At 43.2% G+C, this 17,481-nt stretch overlaps 1 protein-coding gene across 1 annotated transcript; it reads right to left on the reverse strand.

Annotated features, from left to right (window-relative positions):
* Positions 1-802: 802 nt before the first annotated feature.
* Positions 803-13,265, reverse strand: TOB2 (transducer of ERBB2, 2). Its single transcript, XM_061639274.1, has 2 exons — positions 12,892-13,265; positions 803-5,199 (listed from the first exon to the last, which is right to left on the reverse strand). The coding sequence occupies exon 2, from the start codon at positions 5,113-5,115 to the stop codon at positions 4,081-4,083; it is 1,035 nt and encodes a 344-aa protein (XP_061495258.1). The 5' UTR covers positions 5,116-5,199; positions 12,892-13,265; the 3' UTR covers positions 803-4,080.
* Between the last annotated feature and the right edge of the window lie 4,216 nt (positions 13,266-17,481).

The raw sequence follows: 17,481 nt of genomic DNA on the forward strand, positions 1-17,481 counted from the left end.
TTGAGGCTTTTAATTCTACTGACAAGTATACTCTGGAAAATCAGGTGCATTGCTGCAACATTTGTAGCCGTCATCCAGATGGACTTGGCAGGTACCAGCCACCTCTGGCCTATGCACCTAACAGTGACCAGCACAGCTGTGCCATTTCTCTAGCTGGCTCCTCAGACTCATCCCTGTTGATGTCTCTGAGAAAGAGCAGAGCCTGTCTTCAGGGCACTTCCCATTTTCCTGGTTGTATCCTAATAATAATAATAAAATTTAATTTTTGTGTCGCCTATCTGGCCGAAGTCACTCTAGGCGACGTACAAACTAAAATTCAGTAAAATACAATACAATGCAGATAAAATACAATGAAGTCATTAATCACAGCAGCATGAGATCAGTTAGGGCAATCAATAGATAATAAGTATCCCAAAAAAGTTAGCCCTCCCCGGAAATCCTAAAGGCCTGTCCAAAGAGCCAAGTTTTTAAGGCCCGGCAGAATGTATCCAGGGAAGGGGCATGGCGAAGATCGAATGGGAGAGAGTTCCAGAGAGTGGGGGCCACCACTGAAAATGCCCTCTCTCTAGTCCCTACCAACCTAGCTGTTTTCGTTGGTGGGACTGAGAGAAGGCCCTGTGTGGCTGATCTAGTTGGGCGGCTTAATTTGTGGTACTGGAGGCGCTCCTTCAGGTAAACTGGGCCGAGACCGTATAGTCCTACTGCACCATCTGGAAGAATGTGCCTCCCCATACCCCCCAAAATTGATTCCTCACCCTTGCAAACCCTTGGTGCCCTTCCACAAACAACAGGAACAAGAGGCTATTATATATCATGCTTTTAATACAAACTTAAAAAAATCTGGAACAATAGAAACTGTACAGATTTGATCAACCTTTGTTGTTTAACTAAATCTCTAGACACGCCAATGTCCTGTTCCAAAATATTGCACAACATTCTGAATACAAAACTCTGATTGTATTCCTCCTTCGCTAGAGAAAAAAGAAAAGAAAGAAAACCCCCTCTGGATCCCTACTCAATGGCCCCCTGTGTGTAAATAACCAAAAACCAAACAAGAACAGCATGGACCTCTGCATTAAAAAACACACATAATTCTGTCTTCTTTGCTTTCATCCATCCCCTAAGATCACACGTTGCTGATTCACTCTTCAAAAAGGGTCAGGAAGGAGGGAGGCGAGGGGAGAAAAGGAGCTTTCACTGCTGCTTTTTTAAAATTTTCCTGAAAAAATATTTTTTCTCTCTCCTCTAAGAAAAAATCTTGAAAAGAAAAAAATTTCAATTTTTTACGTTAGAAATATACATATATTATATATACCTCTTACATTTTACAAATGTAGCAAATTATTCAATATAAACGGACAACAAAAAAATTAACACAAACCCATAAAAATAAAAGTTAAAAAAAAATCTCTTTTTCTTCCTAAGAAAACCAGGTAAATTAGTGCAGGTTTTAAAAATAAAATTGAAGCTGAACGTCTAACTCTTGAGACAACAAGACCAAAAAAGAGGCCGCGAGTTTCATTGTCGCCAGCACTGGAAATGCTTCTGAAGCACGGTATGTGTTCCTTTAGGAAATACAAAGGTTGGTCCCTCCCCTTTTCCTCCTCATGTATGCAGACTTCTTATCAAACAGCAGTTAGCAGGATAAAGCAGTGTCATACATCACATGTTGCAGGTGCTAGTGAGGTTTCCCCTCTCCCTTCAGTATACTATGTCTTAGAAGGATGCATAATCCCACCCAAGGCAGTGGCTCATGGCAGCTTTCTGCTGCAGGTGGAAGTTGTCAAATAAAGATTATGCTGGATAGATAGGAAGCCGGCAGCTCTCCTAGGGAGGGAGATATGGTTCAAGTCCAGTGTAAAAAGCATGGCAGTCTACAGTACACTCTAGAGGGGGAAGAAGTAGGTGGCAGTGGAAATGTTAGGGGAAAAGACAAACAAATGTATTTGCTGAACAGGTCCTACATGTTTTGTTCAGGTTTAGGACTTCTAGCCTCATGAAACTTTACCCATCACATTACTGCCCAACAGTGTCTTCCCTCCTCATCCACTTAGTGGCTCATAGAAAATAGGCAGAATGCAGAAAAAAAGTTTAGTGTCACTTTCCTCAGCCCAGCAAAGATGGAGGGGTGAGAAGGGGTTCATGGAAACAAAAGGGCTCAAACTGGGGGCACCTTGGGAAGATCTCCTGCATAAGCCTCATCAATTGCACAACTCCCATTCACATCAATGTGACTTGAGCAGGAGATGTTCCCCATGAACTACACCCAATGATCTTTAGTGCATCAAGGATAGGCATCCTTCACAGGTGGGCAGATGCTTATGGCAGTTAAGGTTCATTTACAGTCCTGCAGGGAATCTTCAGTTTAGCTTGTGTGGGAACTTAAACGTCTCCTGCCAAGACACTGGAGAGTTGTAGAATTGTAGCTTATCTATTCAATATGACTTTACCAGAGAAGGTGCAGAAGCAACACTTTATACACACTCCAAGGCATGCCGCTGGAGAGAGGGAAAAGTGGGTAGTAATGGTGGAGAGAATATGCCTGGAGTATGGAATCCACAGCCCTCCTTCTACACAGCTTTATGGCAACTACCCAGCAGCTCTCTCACTTCTTATCACCATATATAGAGGTAAACTTTGGGACTTTGTAATTATCTCACAGGATGAGGAAAGGTTTGCCAACTCATCTGCAAAAAAACTCACTCTTGAAGGCCACTACTGTCCCTGTCTTCCAGGCTGTCCTCTCCTAACAGAAAAGGGAGATGCAGGAAATACCATTAGGATTCCTAGGTCGTTAGCAACAATAAGGAAGGAGAGACTCTACATTCTTATCAGAGAACACTTTCTCCTCACCACATGTTAAGTAACATAGGTTCTACAGCAAGCCCACTTCATGCCTTGTGAAGAGTCGAGATGGAACAAGTCATGCTGGACCTGTTATGTGGAGTGCTCTTCTGTACAGGAATACCTGCTTCCTTTCAAATGAAAAATCATAAGGTTTTTGGTCAAAAGATTTAAGAGACATGAGATTCAAAGTGCAAACCTTCATGCTGTTCATCCAGAAAGCAGTCTGCACTGTAACTCCTTCTTCCCTGCCAAAGAGTAGTGCTACCGTATTCAAGAGCAGGAAACCATCCTTTCCATAAGAATTAGTAACCAAATGCTCAGCTGTCAACAGAAGAGCCCAGACCCCATAAACCACGGCGATTGGTCCAGATGAACATTGATGGGAGCTGCTCAGGCACAAAAAACCCTGGAAGGCCAATGTTCACTCCCACCCTTGAAAGAGTGCAATATACATGGATAATTTTTCCTGACAAGTCAGAAGTGTTTGCATCTAGAGTCCTATTTATATATCATAGCATTAGCAGCTGACATTGGGTCTGAGCTTCCCAAAGAGTTTATCCCACCCCAGACTCTTAAGGGGGCTAGAGGGAGGAGGGGCTTGCAATGGAAAACTCTAGGCAAAAACCTGTTCCAGATGCTGTCTCTTCCAGCATCCATCACCAGTTAGTACAGGAAAAAAACAGGCGAGAACTTTGTCCTATTCCCACTGTGCAACAGGAATACAAAAATCTGAGTGTTACAAGAAATGAATGCATTTACCCCGTTTATGCCACTTTTCACACAGAGAAGCAAGCCACAGGTCTCCCCTAGGAAGTGCTGGAGACATGACACATCCAGAAATCCATCCCCCACCCCAGGCCCCTCCAAACAGAAAAACCCAAGATATCTGGGTGCAAGGGACATAACAGCACTCTGAACAATGCCATCCTTACAGTAAGCATATCTGAGAACCAGTTCCAAGAAGCAGCACGGGAGATAATAGAAAGTGGCTCTGGTTCCCACCGCTGCTGGGCTGAGAACGATAACCTCCCTCATTAAGTGTACAACAGGTAGGAAAGAGCACAGGAAAGAAGTTTTAAAAAATAATCAGTGCTTCAGCAGCGCTTCCTGGCATGACACAACGAATCAGGATTTGTCTCTTTCCAAGAAGCTATATTTATAAGATTTCAAATATTTCTAATTATTTTTTCTCTTTTTTTGGAAGTTATTTCCCCCAGAATACTCTTATGGTGGTCAGTTGGCCAAAACCACAGGCTGGAACGACTGGCTGGGATACTGCATGGCATTCAGATTGTAGCTGAGTCCTTCCACAAAGGGTGTCTTCTCCAGAAATAGACTGTTGGTGCTGCCACCAAAGACCTGAGCCATGTCAAAGCTGTTGCTGCCACCACCACTGGCACTGAACTGGGATGCAGGAGGGATGCTGCCAGCCTGGTTTTCAGTGGCTACACTATCGAAGAAGAGGCTGCTGGCTCCTGGCGATCCACCATTGTAAACAAACTCCTTGGCATTGGGGGAGAGCTGAGATTGAGGGGCCGTACTCCCCCCAATGAAGTTCAGAGAATGCATAGACAGGGAGAGACCTTTATGCTTCAGCAGGCCATTGGTGGGTGAACGGGCCAGACGCTGCTGCTGCTGCTGCTGCTGTGGAACCCCTGTGCCAGGGGTGCCTGCCCCACCTCCACCGCCTTTCTTCATCTTAGTTGAGCCAAACTTGGTGGCAGCAAAAGTGGCAGTGGTGAAGGTAATGGTCTGGGCAGAGCGGGGGATGAACGTGGGGCTAGGTGACTGGCCAAAAGATGGGGATGGAGAGTTGGACAAGGAGTTGTCCTGGCTTCCAATGGGGACAAACACCTGAGCGTCAGGATTGAAGCTGCTCTTGATCTCCTTGTCCAACTCGGCTGCACTGCAGCCCTCGCTGTCATCTAGATACAAGACCTTGACAGACCCTTTCTCACCAATCTGGTAGGAGACTTCAAATGGGTCAATCCAGACACTCAGTTCTTCAGGAACATTGGCCCGCACATCCTCCACTGCCAGCCCACTCCGCTTGGCTGCCATCTCGACTACAGGGTCCACAGTCTCCCCAATGTGAACACAGCGGTAGCCAGAACCCTTCAGAGGCTTTTCTGGGTACCAATGGCCTTCATATTTTTTCTTCAGCAGCCGCTCTAGCTCTTCACCAAACAGGTCAGCCCGCCTCCTTGGAAGTTTGTTGTACAGATAAGAAATGATGAAGTTCAGAGCAACTTTGATCTCCAGATGCATACTCCCTTCACAGCAAGCAAGGTAGGGCAGTATATTAAAAATAGACAGAGGACACAAACAGACGGAATTTGGCTCCAAACAATCCTGGAAAAGACAAAGAAATTAAATGTAAGGTGGAAATATGGTATCTTTAATATTATTGCAGCACAAGAGTTATAATACAAGAAATCTTTAAAACATCACATATATTTAGACTTTATAAAGTAAAATAACAGTGGAGAGTAATCTCAGAAACATATATACCTCAGCATTGTCCAAGAGCCTGAATAACTAAATAAATCTTTAAAAGGTGCCTTTTACTGAGGAGACCAACCAAACCTCCAATGGGAGAAAGTTCCATAAATGGGGTGTCACTAAGCAGAAGACTCTGTCCAGTATCACCACCAACAGGGCAATACCATTAGCGGCGCTACTAGCAGAGCCTGCCCACCAATTTCCTTGGGATGAACACTGGGAAGCATTCTTAAGTATTTGGGTCCTAAGCCACACACTTCATAGACTAAAGTCAAAACTTTGAATTATAGAGTCATAAAATTACATGGCAGATTGCAGACTAACTCCTTGATTCATGTAGGAAATCCTGTTCTAGAAAATTCCAAAGATATGGCTGCCTAGCCTCTGTTTAAAGACCTCCAGGAATGGAAACCCTACCTCACCCCCCAATTGGTAATTCAATCCACTGTCAAACTGCTCTTATTATCAAGAGTTTATCCTACAGAAACCTCCCTTCCTGTAACTTAAGCCCATTAGATATGGCCCTGCCCTCTAGGACAGCAGAAAACAGTCTTTGCCTATGAAACAGCCCATCAGGTAATAGAAGAGAGCTATCTTTCAGGCTAAACATACCCAGATCCTTCAATCTTTTCTCACATAAATTGTCTGCTATACCCCTGACCATTTATGTTGCTCTCCTCTGAACCAATTCCAGTTTGTCTACAGCCCTCTTAAAATGTGGCACATGCAACTTTTGTCCGTCAGAAACTATGGTCCAATCTCATTAGCTTTTCTAAACCTCATTAGCTTTTTTGCAGCCACATCATATTCCAGCTGGCGATACACTATCATCTGGAGATCTTTTTCATCTGTGTTTGGTCCCCTCCTCTAAATACAGAATATTACATCTGTCTCCATTTATACTCTTAGTTTTGGCTCAGCTATCCATTCTATTAAGGTTTGAACTTTGTTCCTGTCTTTGTTTTGTGCCTTCTGCAAATTTGATGAGGATTCCCCTTACCTAGAGGTGGAGAACTAAATCCAGCTCAATGGGCCTAATTCCTAAACTCTCCACACAATACCCCATGGGCCAACTTTTGACAGGTGGGCATGAGCAACCACCTGTCAATCATCCAACATCATCATGACATCAGGTTATTGATATTTGTCAAAGTTCAGAGGTTGCTGTAAATGCTAACCAATAGTTACAAGGAGCCCCTTTGAAATCTCTGCAGAAGGAAAAATGCTGTTCAGAGGAAACAGGTTGGATTTAAAACTCCCAACTGTGCCTTTGTAGGTCTGTCCATACTTGCCCCACACCTAATGTCACGTATGTCAGGAGTGAGACTGATGGGTGTGGTTTGTGGGAAACTGTCTTGTAGGCCAAAAAGGGACCCATGCAAGGTCTACTTAGTCTACTAGGCTAGACGTCCTCCCCGCCCCATTCTAACTCTTTCATCTATAGTGATAAACGTGTTAATGAATGCCAGGCCAAGGCCAGAGTATGTGGCCCTCTGAACTGAAATTATCTCCAGTTTGATGAGGAACCATTAATGATGAGCACTCTAGGTTTCTAACCTGCGCTTAATTAAGAATGTAAGAACAGCCTCCTGGATCAGGCCAAAGTCTCATCTATGCATCCTCATGCAAATGATATACATATTCAAATTTGCCACAGCTCCTTCAGTTCATGGTATGTTTCTACTGTGAAAGCACTGATCTACCCACCACTGATGCAGACTGTCTGGCTTTCAGATGGTGGCCCACAGTCGCAATCAGTCCAAGTAACTGGAACAAATCAGATCAATTTTGAAAGACAGAAACTAGCTTTGTGAGGATCTATTAAGTGCTGCATGTGGTGATACATCCCACTGTGGTAACTTCATCCATCCTTGGTAGCCAAATGGCAGCAGGTAACAAAAATCTGAAACAGCTTTTCTTCTGAGAATACTTTCAGAAGGACAAGTCAGATGAACAGAAAATAATTGTGGCAAGGAAATAACAGTAGCTATTGACCCCAAGTGAGATCAAAAACCAGACGTTCATGCATTAAGAAGGCCCAGGAGCCCCATGGTACTCCTAGCTTGTACTATGTGGCCTGGAAGAGAAAATTTAGGTCAGGCTTCCCCAACTTGGTGCCCTCCAATGTTTGAGCATATAATTCCCATCATCACTGACCACTGGCCATATTGGTTGGGATTGATGTGAGTTGTCATCCAAAACATCTGAAGGACACTGTATTATGGATGGCTGCTTTAGGTTTCCAAATCCCAACTTTTCTTCCTTATTGGAAAAAAAAAATCTACTAACTTGCCAGAATACCTCCCAATATCATCTCCAATTGGCATAGTTTCATTCTACCAAATAACATTCTAAATGCTCCAGAAAAGAAAGAAGTTGGGGAAAAGAATAGAAATTGCAGCTTGTTTAAATGAAGGATGTACGTATAATCTTCTCTAGGTTTTAAATCAGCAGCTTAGTAAAATAGACAGTAGCCCTCTCTTCTGTTAGGATCCTTTACAACACAAAAACAAAGTATTCAGGGGTGCCTACTAAGCAAGGACCAAGGATAAAAAACTTATGGCGTGTATGTCAAACTGCTTCTTCTGATGTGGTATTTGGTGCTCAGAAGAAAGCTAAGCATACCCTGAAGGAGGAACTTGAACAGCACTAATTACAATGTTAGAAGCAAGAAGGGAAGTTACCATATAAGTTTCCCTCTTACTCTTCATTCCTGTACATCTGTGGCAGCTTAACTGCCTACAGTGTTTGAGGCTGCAGAAGCGTACCAATAGTTTGAATTAGACTATGTTGTGTGAAAGAAGCAAACAGCACGTGACAACATATTCAATTAGCAGCTATCATGACATTACCTGCACACAGGTAAAATATTGGATTTAATACCAGAAGATGTGGCAATGGCCACCACCATAGATGGCTTTAAAAGATGAGTAGTCAAGTTGATGGCTACTAGTCATGATGGCTATATGCTATCTCCAGGATGAAAGGCAGCATGCTTCCCTTAAGGTGTTAGGGAAGAACACCAGTTATTTTATTGTGCTTATGTCTTTCTTGTGGGCTTCCATAAGCATCTGGCTGGCTACTGTAGGAAAAGGGCTGGATAAGATGGACTTTGATCTGAACCAGCAGGACTTTATATTGTTCAATTAACAATTAAAAAACAAAATTCTTGGCATTAATTTATATAAAAGTCTGGATATATCCACAGGACTCTGTAGATTCTACACTTCCTGTAACATTAATTGCTACGAGGAGTTCTCCAAATAAATCCATCTGAATGTAGTCTTATACAGATGACCATGCACTAACTGCTAACAGCATAGCCCAAGACCTTGGAGCTTGTTTTTCAGAAGTTACTAAACCGTGAGAAGTTTTATCACAGCTATTTGAATGTGCCTGTTAAAATAAAAATGGAAATTGCCACAGGAGAAATCTGAATAGGACAAATTTCTGAAAGGTCAACTAGAACAGAGCATTTTCAACCTAGGGAGTCAAACAAACTCCTTAAGATGGCACCTTCCAATGGATTTCTGGCTAAATAACTATCCCTAAAGCATACCCTTAACTTGGAACAGAAGCGTAACTCGTGTGGTAAGATTGCCCACACATCCCCAAGTAAACAAACAGGCTTATTTCTGTATTTATGCCATATACAGAGAAGTTTCAGTTGTCTGTGCTGAGAGCCTAGCAAGTCTGAGACGGTAATACATGACTGGCATTAAGAGATCTTATATTACTAAGCTGCAAGACTTCTACAAGGATGCCAGACTTAGAAACCAGGTGCCATAATTCAGGAGAGATAGTATGAATCTTGGTCCTCCCTACAGGGAGACAGAGTGGTAAACAAATGTTTTCAGAAATAAACAATGTATGATTTGCTTTTGTATACTGCTGGTTTGCTTGGACAGGACACTGATTAACTTGCAGCTCACTTCTGATGATTATGCATAGGATTAAGTCCCACCAAGTTCAAAAAGACTTACTTTCAGCTAAAAGTACACAGCATTGCAACCTTCAGACCTAACAACAATCTTCCTGATTGAGGGATGCCCTTAAATATTACAATATTGTAATGCTTTAGAGAGGCCTCTGGCAACAGTCTTTGAGATTCTCAGCAGCTGGAGAATTGAAAGACTGCCACTCAAATGAGTTCACTTGTGTTCAATCGGCTCACTGTTTTTCTTTCAGAGTAATAGAAGGAATCTATTCTTACAGCAGAACTTTGATGGCTGTGAGACTTCAAAGATAATACCAAAAACTACAGATATTTTTAATATACCACACTATTTCTAAGATGATAAATTAAATAAATAATAAATTGACAGTATTCCTCCTATAGCATCCATACAAAAAAAATTATGAATCGAACACTAGCTCACTATACACAAATTTAGCTCAACAGTCTAAACTGTTTTAGAAAAAAAATCCACAGAGAGAAGGAAATCTATGTGAAAAATATTACCACAGCTTTCTTGTCAACAAAATAAGCTCTCTATCAGGATTCAGTAATCCCTGGACTGTTAACATGGCAACCTACACATGGGACAACTGCAGGTGGCAAAGCATAATAGTCAATACTGAATCCCCTGCTTTCTCTGCAGAACTTCATTAATAAAGGTGCACATTACCTCAAGACAGCATATCATCTTAAAATGTCAGAGGCAAGTAGCAATTTGTTTTGCATGACACAATTACAACCACAAGGCACAAAATGAAATAATGAAGTCCACTGCATTAGCCTATGAGTCGACATATGAACAATCTCTGGCATTAGGGCATTATAGGCCTCAATAATATAGCATTGTTAAGCTATGTTATCTGCATATGAGAAGATTCTACAGCTGTACAGTCATATTGAGTAAATACTTTAATTAATGACTGTGTTGCCAGGTTTTATAAAGATAGACAACAATAATGGGGGGAAGAGAGAGAAAAAATCTGTGATGCTGGCGTTATAAAGGCTTGATTACTTTATACCTATGCAAGTCTGAATCTCAGCAGTCTCCTACATTTGCTTGCAAGCCACACCCAAGCAAAATAGCAGCCTTAGGTTCAGCTGACCCAACCTCACTAATCCACCCTGAATATTTGCCTTTGCAGATGTAATATAAAGTGACGGTAAAGTGACGGAGAAAGGCACCTTCTGGAACCACGATTGCTCAATCCACTCCCTTTTCCGCTGCCAAAACCTCTTGCGTCTGTGGGCGTTATTTGCACTGGCCTCCTCCCTCTCGGCCTCCTCACACACGCCAAATTGGTATTATCTTCTCTAAAGGGGCCTACTCTCCGCCAATCGTCTCCGCCGTAGATCACAGATGAATGACCCGGCCAAGTAACTCTCTGCACACATTTTGTCGGCCCGCTCCCTTCCCCTTTCCCTCGAGCAGAGCGTCCCGAGAGTTGTGCTACCTAGCGAGCCCTGTTTGTCCTACAACCAGCAGCGCCCGGGCGAGTGACCTACTTTGTCTTTTAACTACCCTTCTAAATATGCCTTGCGCCAAAGCAGGCCCAGACAGCAAGCGCCTGCTCAGTGGACCAGAGTACAAAATTTTCCAAGGCGCATGCGCTCTCCGTGGTCTATTGCTCAACGCACCCCCATGCCCCTACATGCCATTTTTCATTGTCGGTTTCTATCTAGAATAGCTAATTACTCGCCCCCTTTCTCCCCCGCGCGAAGAGGCTTGAGGGCCGCGAGGATTAAGCTGAGGAAATTTAAATCATCATTTAAAATTTATTGTTAAGTTGGCAAACCACATCAGCTCCTTCTCTGTACCTCGGAAGTAGGAACCTCCTCCCCGCACTTTGCTGCTAAACGTACGGGAGGGGGAGAACCAACCCGTACAGCCCAATCCTTACATATGTTTACTCGAAATCCCCAAAAATTTCTAGGAAGCATGCCTGGGATTGCGATCTTCAAACTGACAGCCAGGGTATAGGGCCTCGGGATTTGGCCCACATCTAAAGAGCAAGAGCCGGCCTTTGCCTTCCCCCACCAATGGATGGTCCTATTGCGCGTAGGAAAGACACGCCTAAACCCCCTTGTTAAGGAGAGACTCGGAGCAGGCCCGAAAAAGATGGGCGGAGGCAGAGAAAGACCACAACAGACAACACGTCTGAGTGAAGGTTATTTGGTCCTGACCTTTACCTTCAGATTCTGACTGGAAGCAACCCAGGGCAATTCTAGCTCTCCCTTGACGGCTACCCAAGCCTTTAAGAGCCAGCCAGGGTAACTGACACCCGCTCCCCAAATCTAAGTCTTGAAGGTATGCCCTCTTCCCAACATCCGGTATCCCTTCTGAAGGGAGCCATCGTTTTTGGACTCAGAGATAGCCCCTGGTTCATACCTTCAAGGCCCAAAGGGAGGATCCCTGGGCCTAATTTACCTCACAGGGTGGTTGTTGGGATGAAGGAAATGGAAACCTTCAAAAGCACTTCTGGTACCGAAAAGTGCAACAGAAATAACTACAGCGATTTTATTTTACTGAGCCTCTCCTCCTCCATCCCATTATTAAATAATTGGGAAAGGAGAACAAGTTCATCCCACTGAAGTCTTGCGGCGGGGAGGGGGGGGGGGAAGGCTGTCTTTTTTTCCGCCACGCACTATATTTTTGTTTTAGGTACGTTTGTGACATATGAAATCCTAAAAAGGCCCTCGGGGCTCTATTCCAAGGAGGACGGAAGAAAGTTCGAGCATAAAACGGGATGGAACCATCTTTTTCTGACAAAGCCTCCTTGAGTACTGATCCGGATTAAACTAAATGGAGAGAAACAGAAACAGAAACCATCTCCCTTGTTCACTCATCCCCCCAAGATTCCCCACTGTACTCCTTCAGTCCAGACCCCCAAATTATAATCATCATTATTATACCACCGTTTACGTTCTTACAAGAACAACAAAAGATCACACACCCCGTTTTTCTCCCCTAATCAACACAAGCTTGGGGGAAGTGGAGATAAAGAGATTTTGCACGACAGATAGTCGTAGGACTATTTTATAGCGAATCATCTGAGGGGTTTTTTAGTCCACTCACGACTCCAGTTAAAATGTGTAAAAACAAAATGGTGAACTGAAGACATTTTTCAGTCGTTCAGCCCAAATGACTTTCAACCTCCCTCCACCTTGAAATAAAGACACCAATCGCTTTTTTAGGGAAAAAAAGGAGTGTCGTTTAACAGACAAAACAACATTAAAACGGGGGGGTTAAGGGACGAGGCAGATCTACTGTTTGAGAAAAAGCCAAATATTCTCTCATGGAGAGAGAAGAAACGAACAGAAGAACGAACACAGGAATTACTTCTCAGAACCAGAGTTGGAAGATCGACGGCTTCTGAAAATCTTATTAATACAGGGCAATCAACTCGTTCCTTAAAGCAATACTAGGCACAGTAAAACCTAAACAAAATGAAGGGGGGTGCCGAAGAGATCATCGATCAAAAAGGCAGAGTATGATTTTTTAAAAAGAATTTTAAATGGTTGATTATGGAAATCTTTCCTCTTTCTTTGCCCTCACCCCACAATTCTAGCAATAAGCCATCACTTACTTCTTTTTTCCAGCACCAGGTGAGATGGCTTGGTGGCTTCTTCTTTCCAGGGTGTTTCTTGGGAGTTTCTTTCTCACAAAGTGCTGATGTGGTGGTGGGCGTTCGATTTTTTTAAAAAAAATTAAATGGATGCTGTTTAGATAACTTCTCCCCCTTCTACAGGCCCAATCAGAAGTAGGGTGCGGGGATGTTGACTGGGGCGCCCCCTTCTTCCTTCCTTCCCTCCCTCCACAGGGAACCTGAAGCCACCCTCTCCCTGGCCCAAAGTGAGCAAAGTAAATGAAAAGTTTCACCCATAGCAACCCTGCGCAAGGATATTCTCTTCCACACCCAGGGTGACGCGTCTTGCAAAGGACAAGGAAGGGGAGGAGAGGGAGGGCCGGCGCTACTTCTCCAAACACCAGCAAATTAACCCGTTCTGCGCCGGGCTCTTCACGCTGTTATTACAGACGCTTTGAAAAACCACCAGTAAGGAAAGTCCGTCATTTGCTGCTGCGATATTTTTTGTATGTTTAAATGAATTTCCCTTCTTCATTCTGTAACTGTTGCGGCCTATAATTTCATGAGCACTGACAGGCATCGACTTGCGTTCGGTCCTTCAGATAACCTCCTGAGAACAGACCGAAGAATGTTGAAAGATTTGACTTCCTTACTTACAACCGAGTAAACCTACATAGAATCGGGCTGCACGAGATATCAAGCTTTATATTGAACACTTTGCCCCTTGTAATCTGAGTTGATTAATCTGGAATAACTGCCAGCTATCTTGATTCCATACTCACAATCATTTATGAATAATGAAACAGCCCCCCTTCCCTTTATTATTAAGGATGCACTGAGAGGGTGGGAAATTCCTTATTTCCCACCCTTTATTTAGCACCTGTAATGGTGTGAGTGGATGGTTAGTGACTTTTAACCACAAATTAGTGAATGTGAACAGAGAGTCAAGGGGTGGTAATTATCTCACAGTCTGATATCTTCAGGTAGGGCTGGGAAAGATTCCTGGGGAGCTGCTGCCAGTCAGTGTAGATAATACTAAGCTCGATGGACACACAGTCTGACCGGATATAAGGCAGCTACCTGTGGTTAATGTATGCAGCATTACATCTTATGTAGCTTCATCCTATGTATGCATGTTTGTCTGAAAGGAAATCCCAGTGTTTGAGTGGTATTTACTTTCTAAGAAAGCATATATAGGACTGTATATAGCCTTACATAGATTCCCTTAAAATTTCATCCACCTGTTCTGTACCTCCTACATTACTCCATTAAATGCTGATAATATTTGCATGTCTTGTCATACCAATAAAGGATCCTTGAATTAGACTGAAACTGAATAATCTCCCCCACTTCTTATTGCACATCTTCTCTCCTTTTTTTTTGTTCATCTAGACCAGGGCTGGGGAACCTATGGCCCTCCATTCTGATGCTGTTGGACTCAACTCTAGCCAGCGGCCATGGATAATGGGAGTTCTCCAGCAACATCTGGAGGGGCATAGGTTCCCTGCCCTTGACCTAAACTGTGTGTAATAGACAGAAAATGACTTTGTACATTAGAAAAGTGCTAGTTGAAGGGCCTGGCCCAAGACATTTTGCTGCTTGAGATGACGGTATCCCATCATTCGAAATACAGAAGCTGACTGTACTCGTAATTGAATCTTGTTGCTTAACTGGCAATGGGACAATGTCTTCCACCATACCTGAGGGAAGCACGCTATTTGAGGGGGTGCAGAACAGACCATGTGGTACACATAGCTCTGTCATCCAACAGAGGAGAGTGGCTCTCGGTTTTAAGAGGAACGGAATGGGTGAGAGGCTGCTACTGCTGCCTGCCAGCATCTGTTGTTTGAGGCAGTTGCTCCACTATGGCTACTGGTAGTGGTCAACCCTGACCAGTAGTACTCAAAGTCATGTTGTGTGTTTAGATTTTTTTTAAAACAGTATGTTGCAGATATAACAACAACTAACCATTTTATAAAATGACAATCTAAACATACCCAGGATGGATACCCAGGATGGATTTTAGATTAGAGTGGCAGTGCTCTTACTGTGGAATAGGACCACTATTTGCAACTGCATTATTCAGTCTAAGGAATTCACTCAAAATATAGATGCTTGATAGAGGTTACTTCTTAACATAAAATATTCCCATAATATTAGTCCACTAAATCAAGGGTATTCTTCCCCTCATTTCTTTAATATGTGTTAAGTGGTGCAGTGATGTTTTTTTTAATAATGACTATGATGGCAGTAGCAGGTGGATTAACTGTGCCATAAAAGTGTTTCTGTGAGCTGATTCAGTCACAATGTTGTTGTTCTTATCTGCTCATTGGATCTCAATACTAAATTTACCTCTCAGGAAAAATCTACAGGCAGTTTAAACACAATATATTTTGACAGATCAAACAAACACTCTATAACACTTGTCTCTGTAAACCAAAGTAAACACTGTGCACTGCAGACTTCACTCATCCTTTTTCACGCATTGTTTCAAAAAGTGGGGTGCATGTGTGTGGAGAGGAAGAGAGCTTTTAAATTCTATGCAGCCACCCTAAGCAGAAACAACTGAGGAGACTGGGGGGAAAGTGTCAAACCACCTTTAAATATTGACATTCCTCTCAAACGCCTGCATGGGAATGCCTCCATTAAAGAACCCTAAGACTATTTCCCACCCCAGTGTTTTAGAGGATGTTTTTCAGAATGGGGTTACTAACAGCCCAATCCTATACATGGACACTTAATAGCAAGCCCCATTAAGTTCAATGGGACTTACAAGTAATCATTTCCACAAGGGTAGCTGTGTCCGTTGCAGCAAAAACAACGAAGAGCCCTGTGGTATATTAAAGACTAATTTATATATGATGGCATGAGCTTTGGTGAACTAGTCTGTTTCGTTAGATGCAACAGCCCACTCCCTGGTGTGTATAGGATTACAGCCTAAATCCTGCCTGGACACAGTGGGATGGAGTGGGGGAGTGAAGAGAGAGACAAAAACCTACTTGACTGTTCCTGTAACTCTTCAAGGGAGATAAAACCCTGTTAAAATTGGATCCCCGACCATAGGATCTATTTCCAAAATGGCAGCTGTTGATTTCTTTGAGAGAAAGAAAAGGCTCAGCTCGCCTGGAAACCATTGGCGAGAACTTGAGAATTCTGTAGGAAGTTAAAGATTATCTGTTTAATGAGTGCACAAACTTCTTTCTGAAGAAAGAGCTAGACTTGGATCCTTCCCCCTCATCCTCGATGGGGAGGGCACTCAGCGGCAGGGGATAGGCACATTGCGCAGCTTCAAGGATAAGCTTTTGCTTCGCAATAGCTCTGGGCTCCAGACCTTTCTGGCACGGGAAACAGGTCATGGGGCTGAGGCTGGCTCTAGGCTTCTCGTGACCCATTCCTCAAATATCATTCCCCCCCCGATCCTACCCCCCCCGTTTAGTTGAGAGTTGTATCAGTTATAACAGACTATTGAGATCTAAAGTGTGCATGCATTTCCCCCCCTTTTCATAGATTTATGAGCCTAATTTAAATGGTGTTAAGACTCCTTTACATTGACCCACCGCAACTTCCCAATTACAATCTTGATCTGAAAATTTCACTGACATCCCCATATGGGTTGGAGTGCGCCATCAGATCTCCGCACTTGCTGTTACTTATAAAAGCACGTGAAGCGCAGGCTTAGCAAAAGAGTACATATTTCTCTGTTTATTTTCATGCTTCAAATGCTCGAGGGAATGCAAACCAACTCACATCCCCTAAACAAAACCCCACAAGGCACGGATGTCAGATGGCATTTTAACTATTCGCGGACTACGTCTTTCCAATCTGAATTGCGATTGCTCCTCCGCACGATTTAGGGACTACTTTTTCAGCAGTGCGCCTGTGCATTGCCATTGCCTTCGTCAACGTAACTTCAGACGCAAGCATTGAGATAGACAGAACGACCTGCAAGGTGTGGAAGCGCAGGCTGTTCTAAAAATAACAGCATCATGGTAGCAACAGCTTTTCCATTGGCTGGAGTCGTTAGGGGGTTGTGCAGATTGGTCTACTGCTTTAACCAGTAGACAAAAAGGGGGTTGGGTCAGTGTGTAAAACTGGAACTGCAAGAAGAAGGTTGATGGGAAGTGTAGTTTTCGTTCCTAGGTTGCCTAGGCCTAAGTTTATCAAAAGAACGTTAGAAATAACACTGGGCAAAAATATGAGGCTGTGTTGTTCAAAAGGGATATATTGTATTTCATCTGGTTCCACAGACAAATGTATTTTGCGTGCGTCTATACAGAACGTTTTACTGGTCGGGGTGAGGGGAGGCGTGTAGATAGCTGAATTCTGTGCCTCTGAACCCCTGTTTACTCAAGCATGGAACTTACGTTGGTCTCTTCCCTGTCTGCGTGTCACACAAGGATGAAAGCAGGACCGGTTGAGCCTGTCTTATTCGAACAATTTAAATCTTATAGTAGATAAGCCTTTCAACTCCTGATGTCTCCTAATTAGAGCTAAATGCAAACATGCAATGCAATACTCACCTTAAGCATGTGAGATCCCCACACATTCACAGCATTCCTGTTATGATAAAATCTGTTTCACAGTAAATTA

This window comes from Rhineura floridana, chromosome 8 (assembly GCF_030035675.1).
Source record: "Rhineura floridana isolate rRhiFlo1 chromosome 8, rRhiFlo1.hap2, whole genome shotgun sequence".
Classification (NCBI taxonomy): Eukaryota; Metazoa; Chordata; class Lepidosauria; order Squamata; family Rhineuridae; genus Rhineura; species Rhineura floridana.

Excerpts from the sequence above, each read along its gene's own strand:
- TOB2 (XM_061639274.1), bottom strand. The coding sequence starts at position 5,115 with ATGCATCTGGAGATCAAAGTTGCTCTGAACTTCATCATTTCTTATCTG.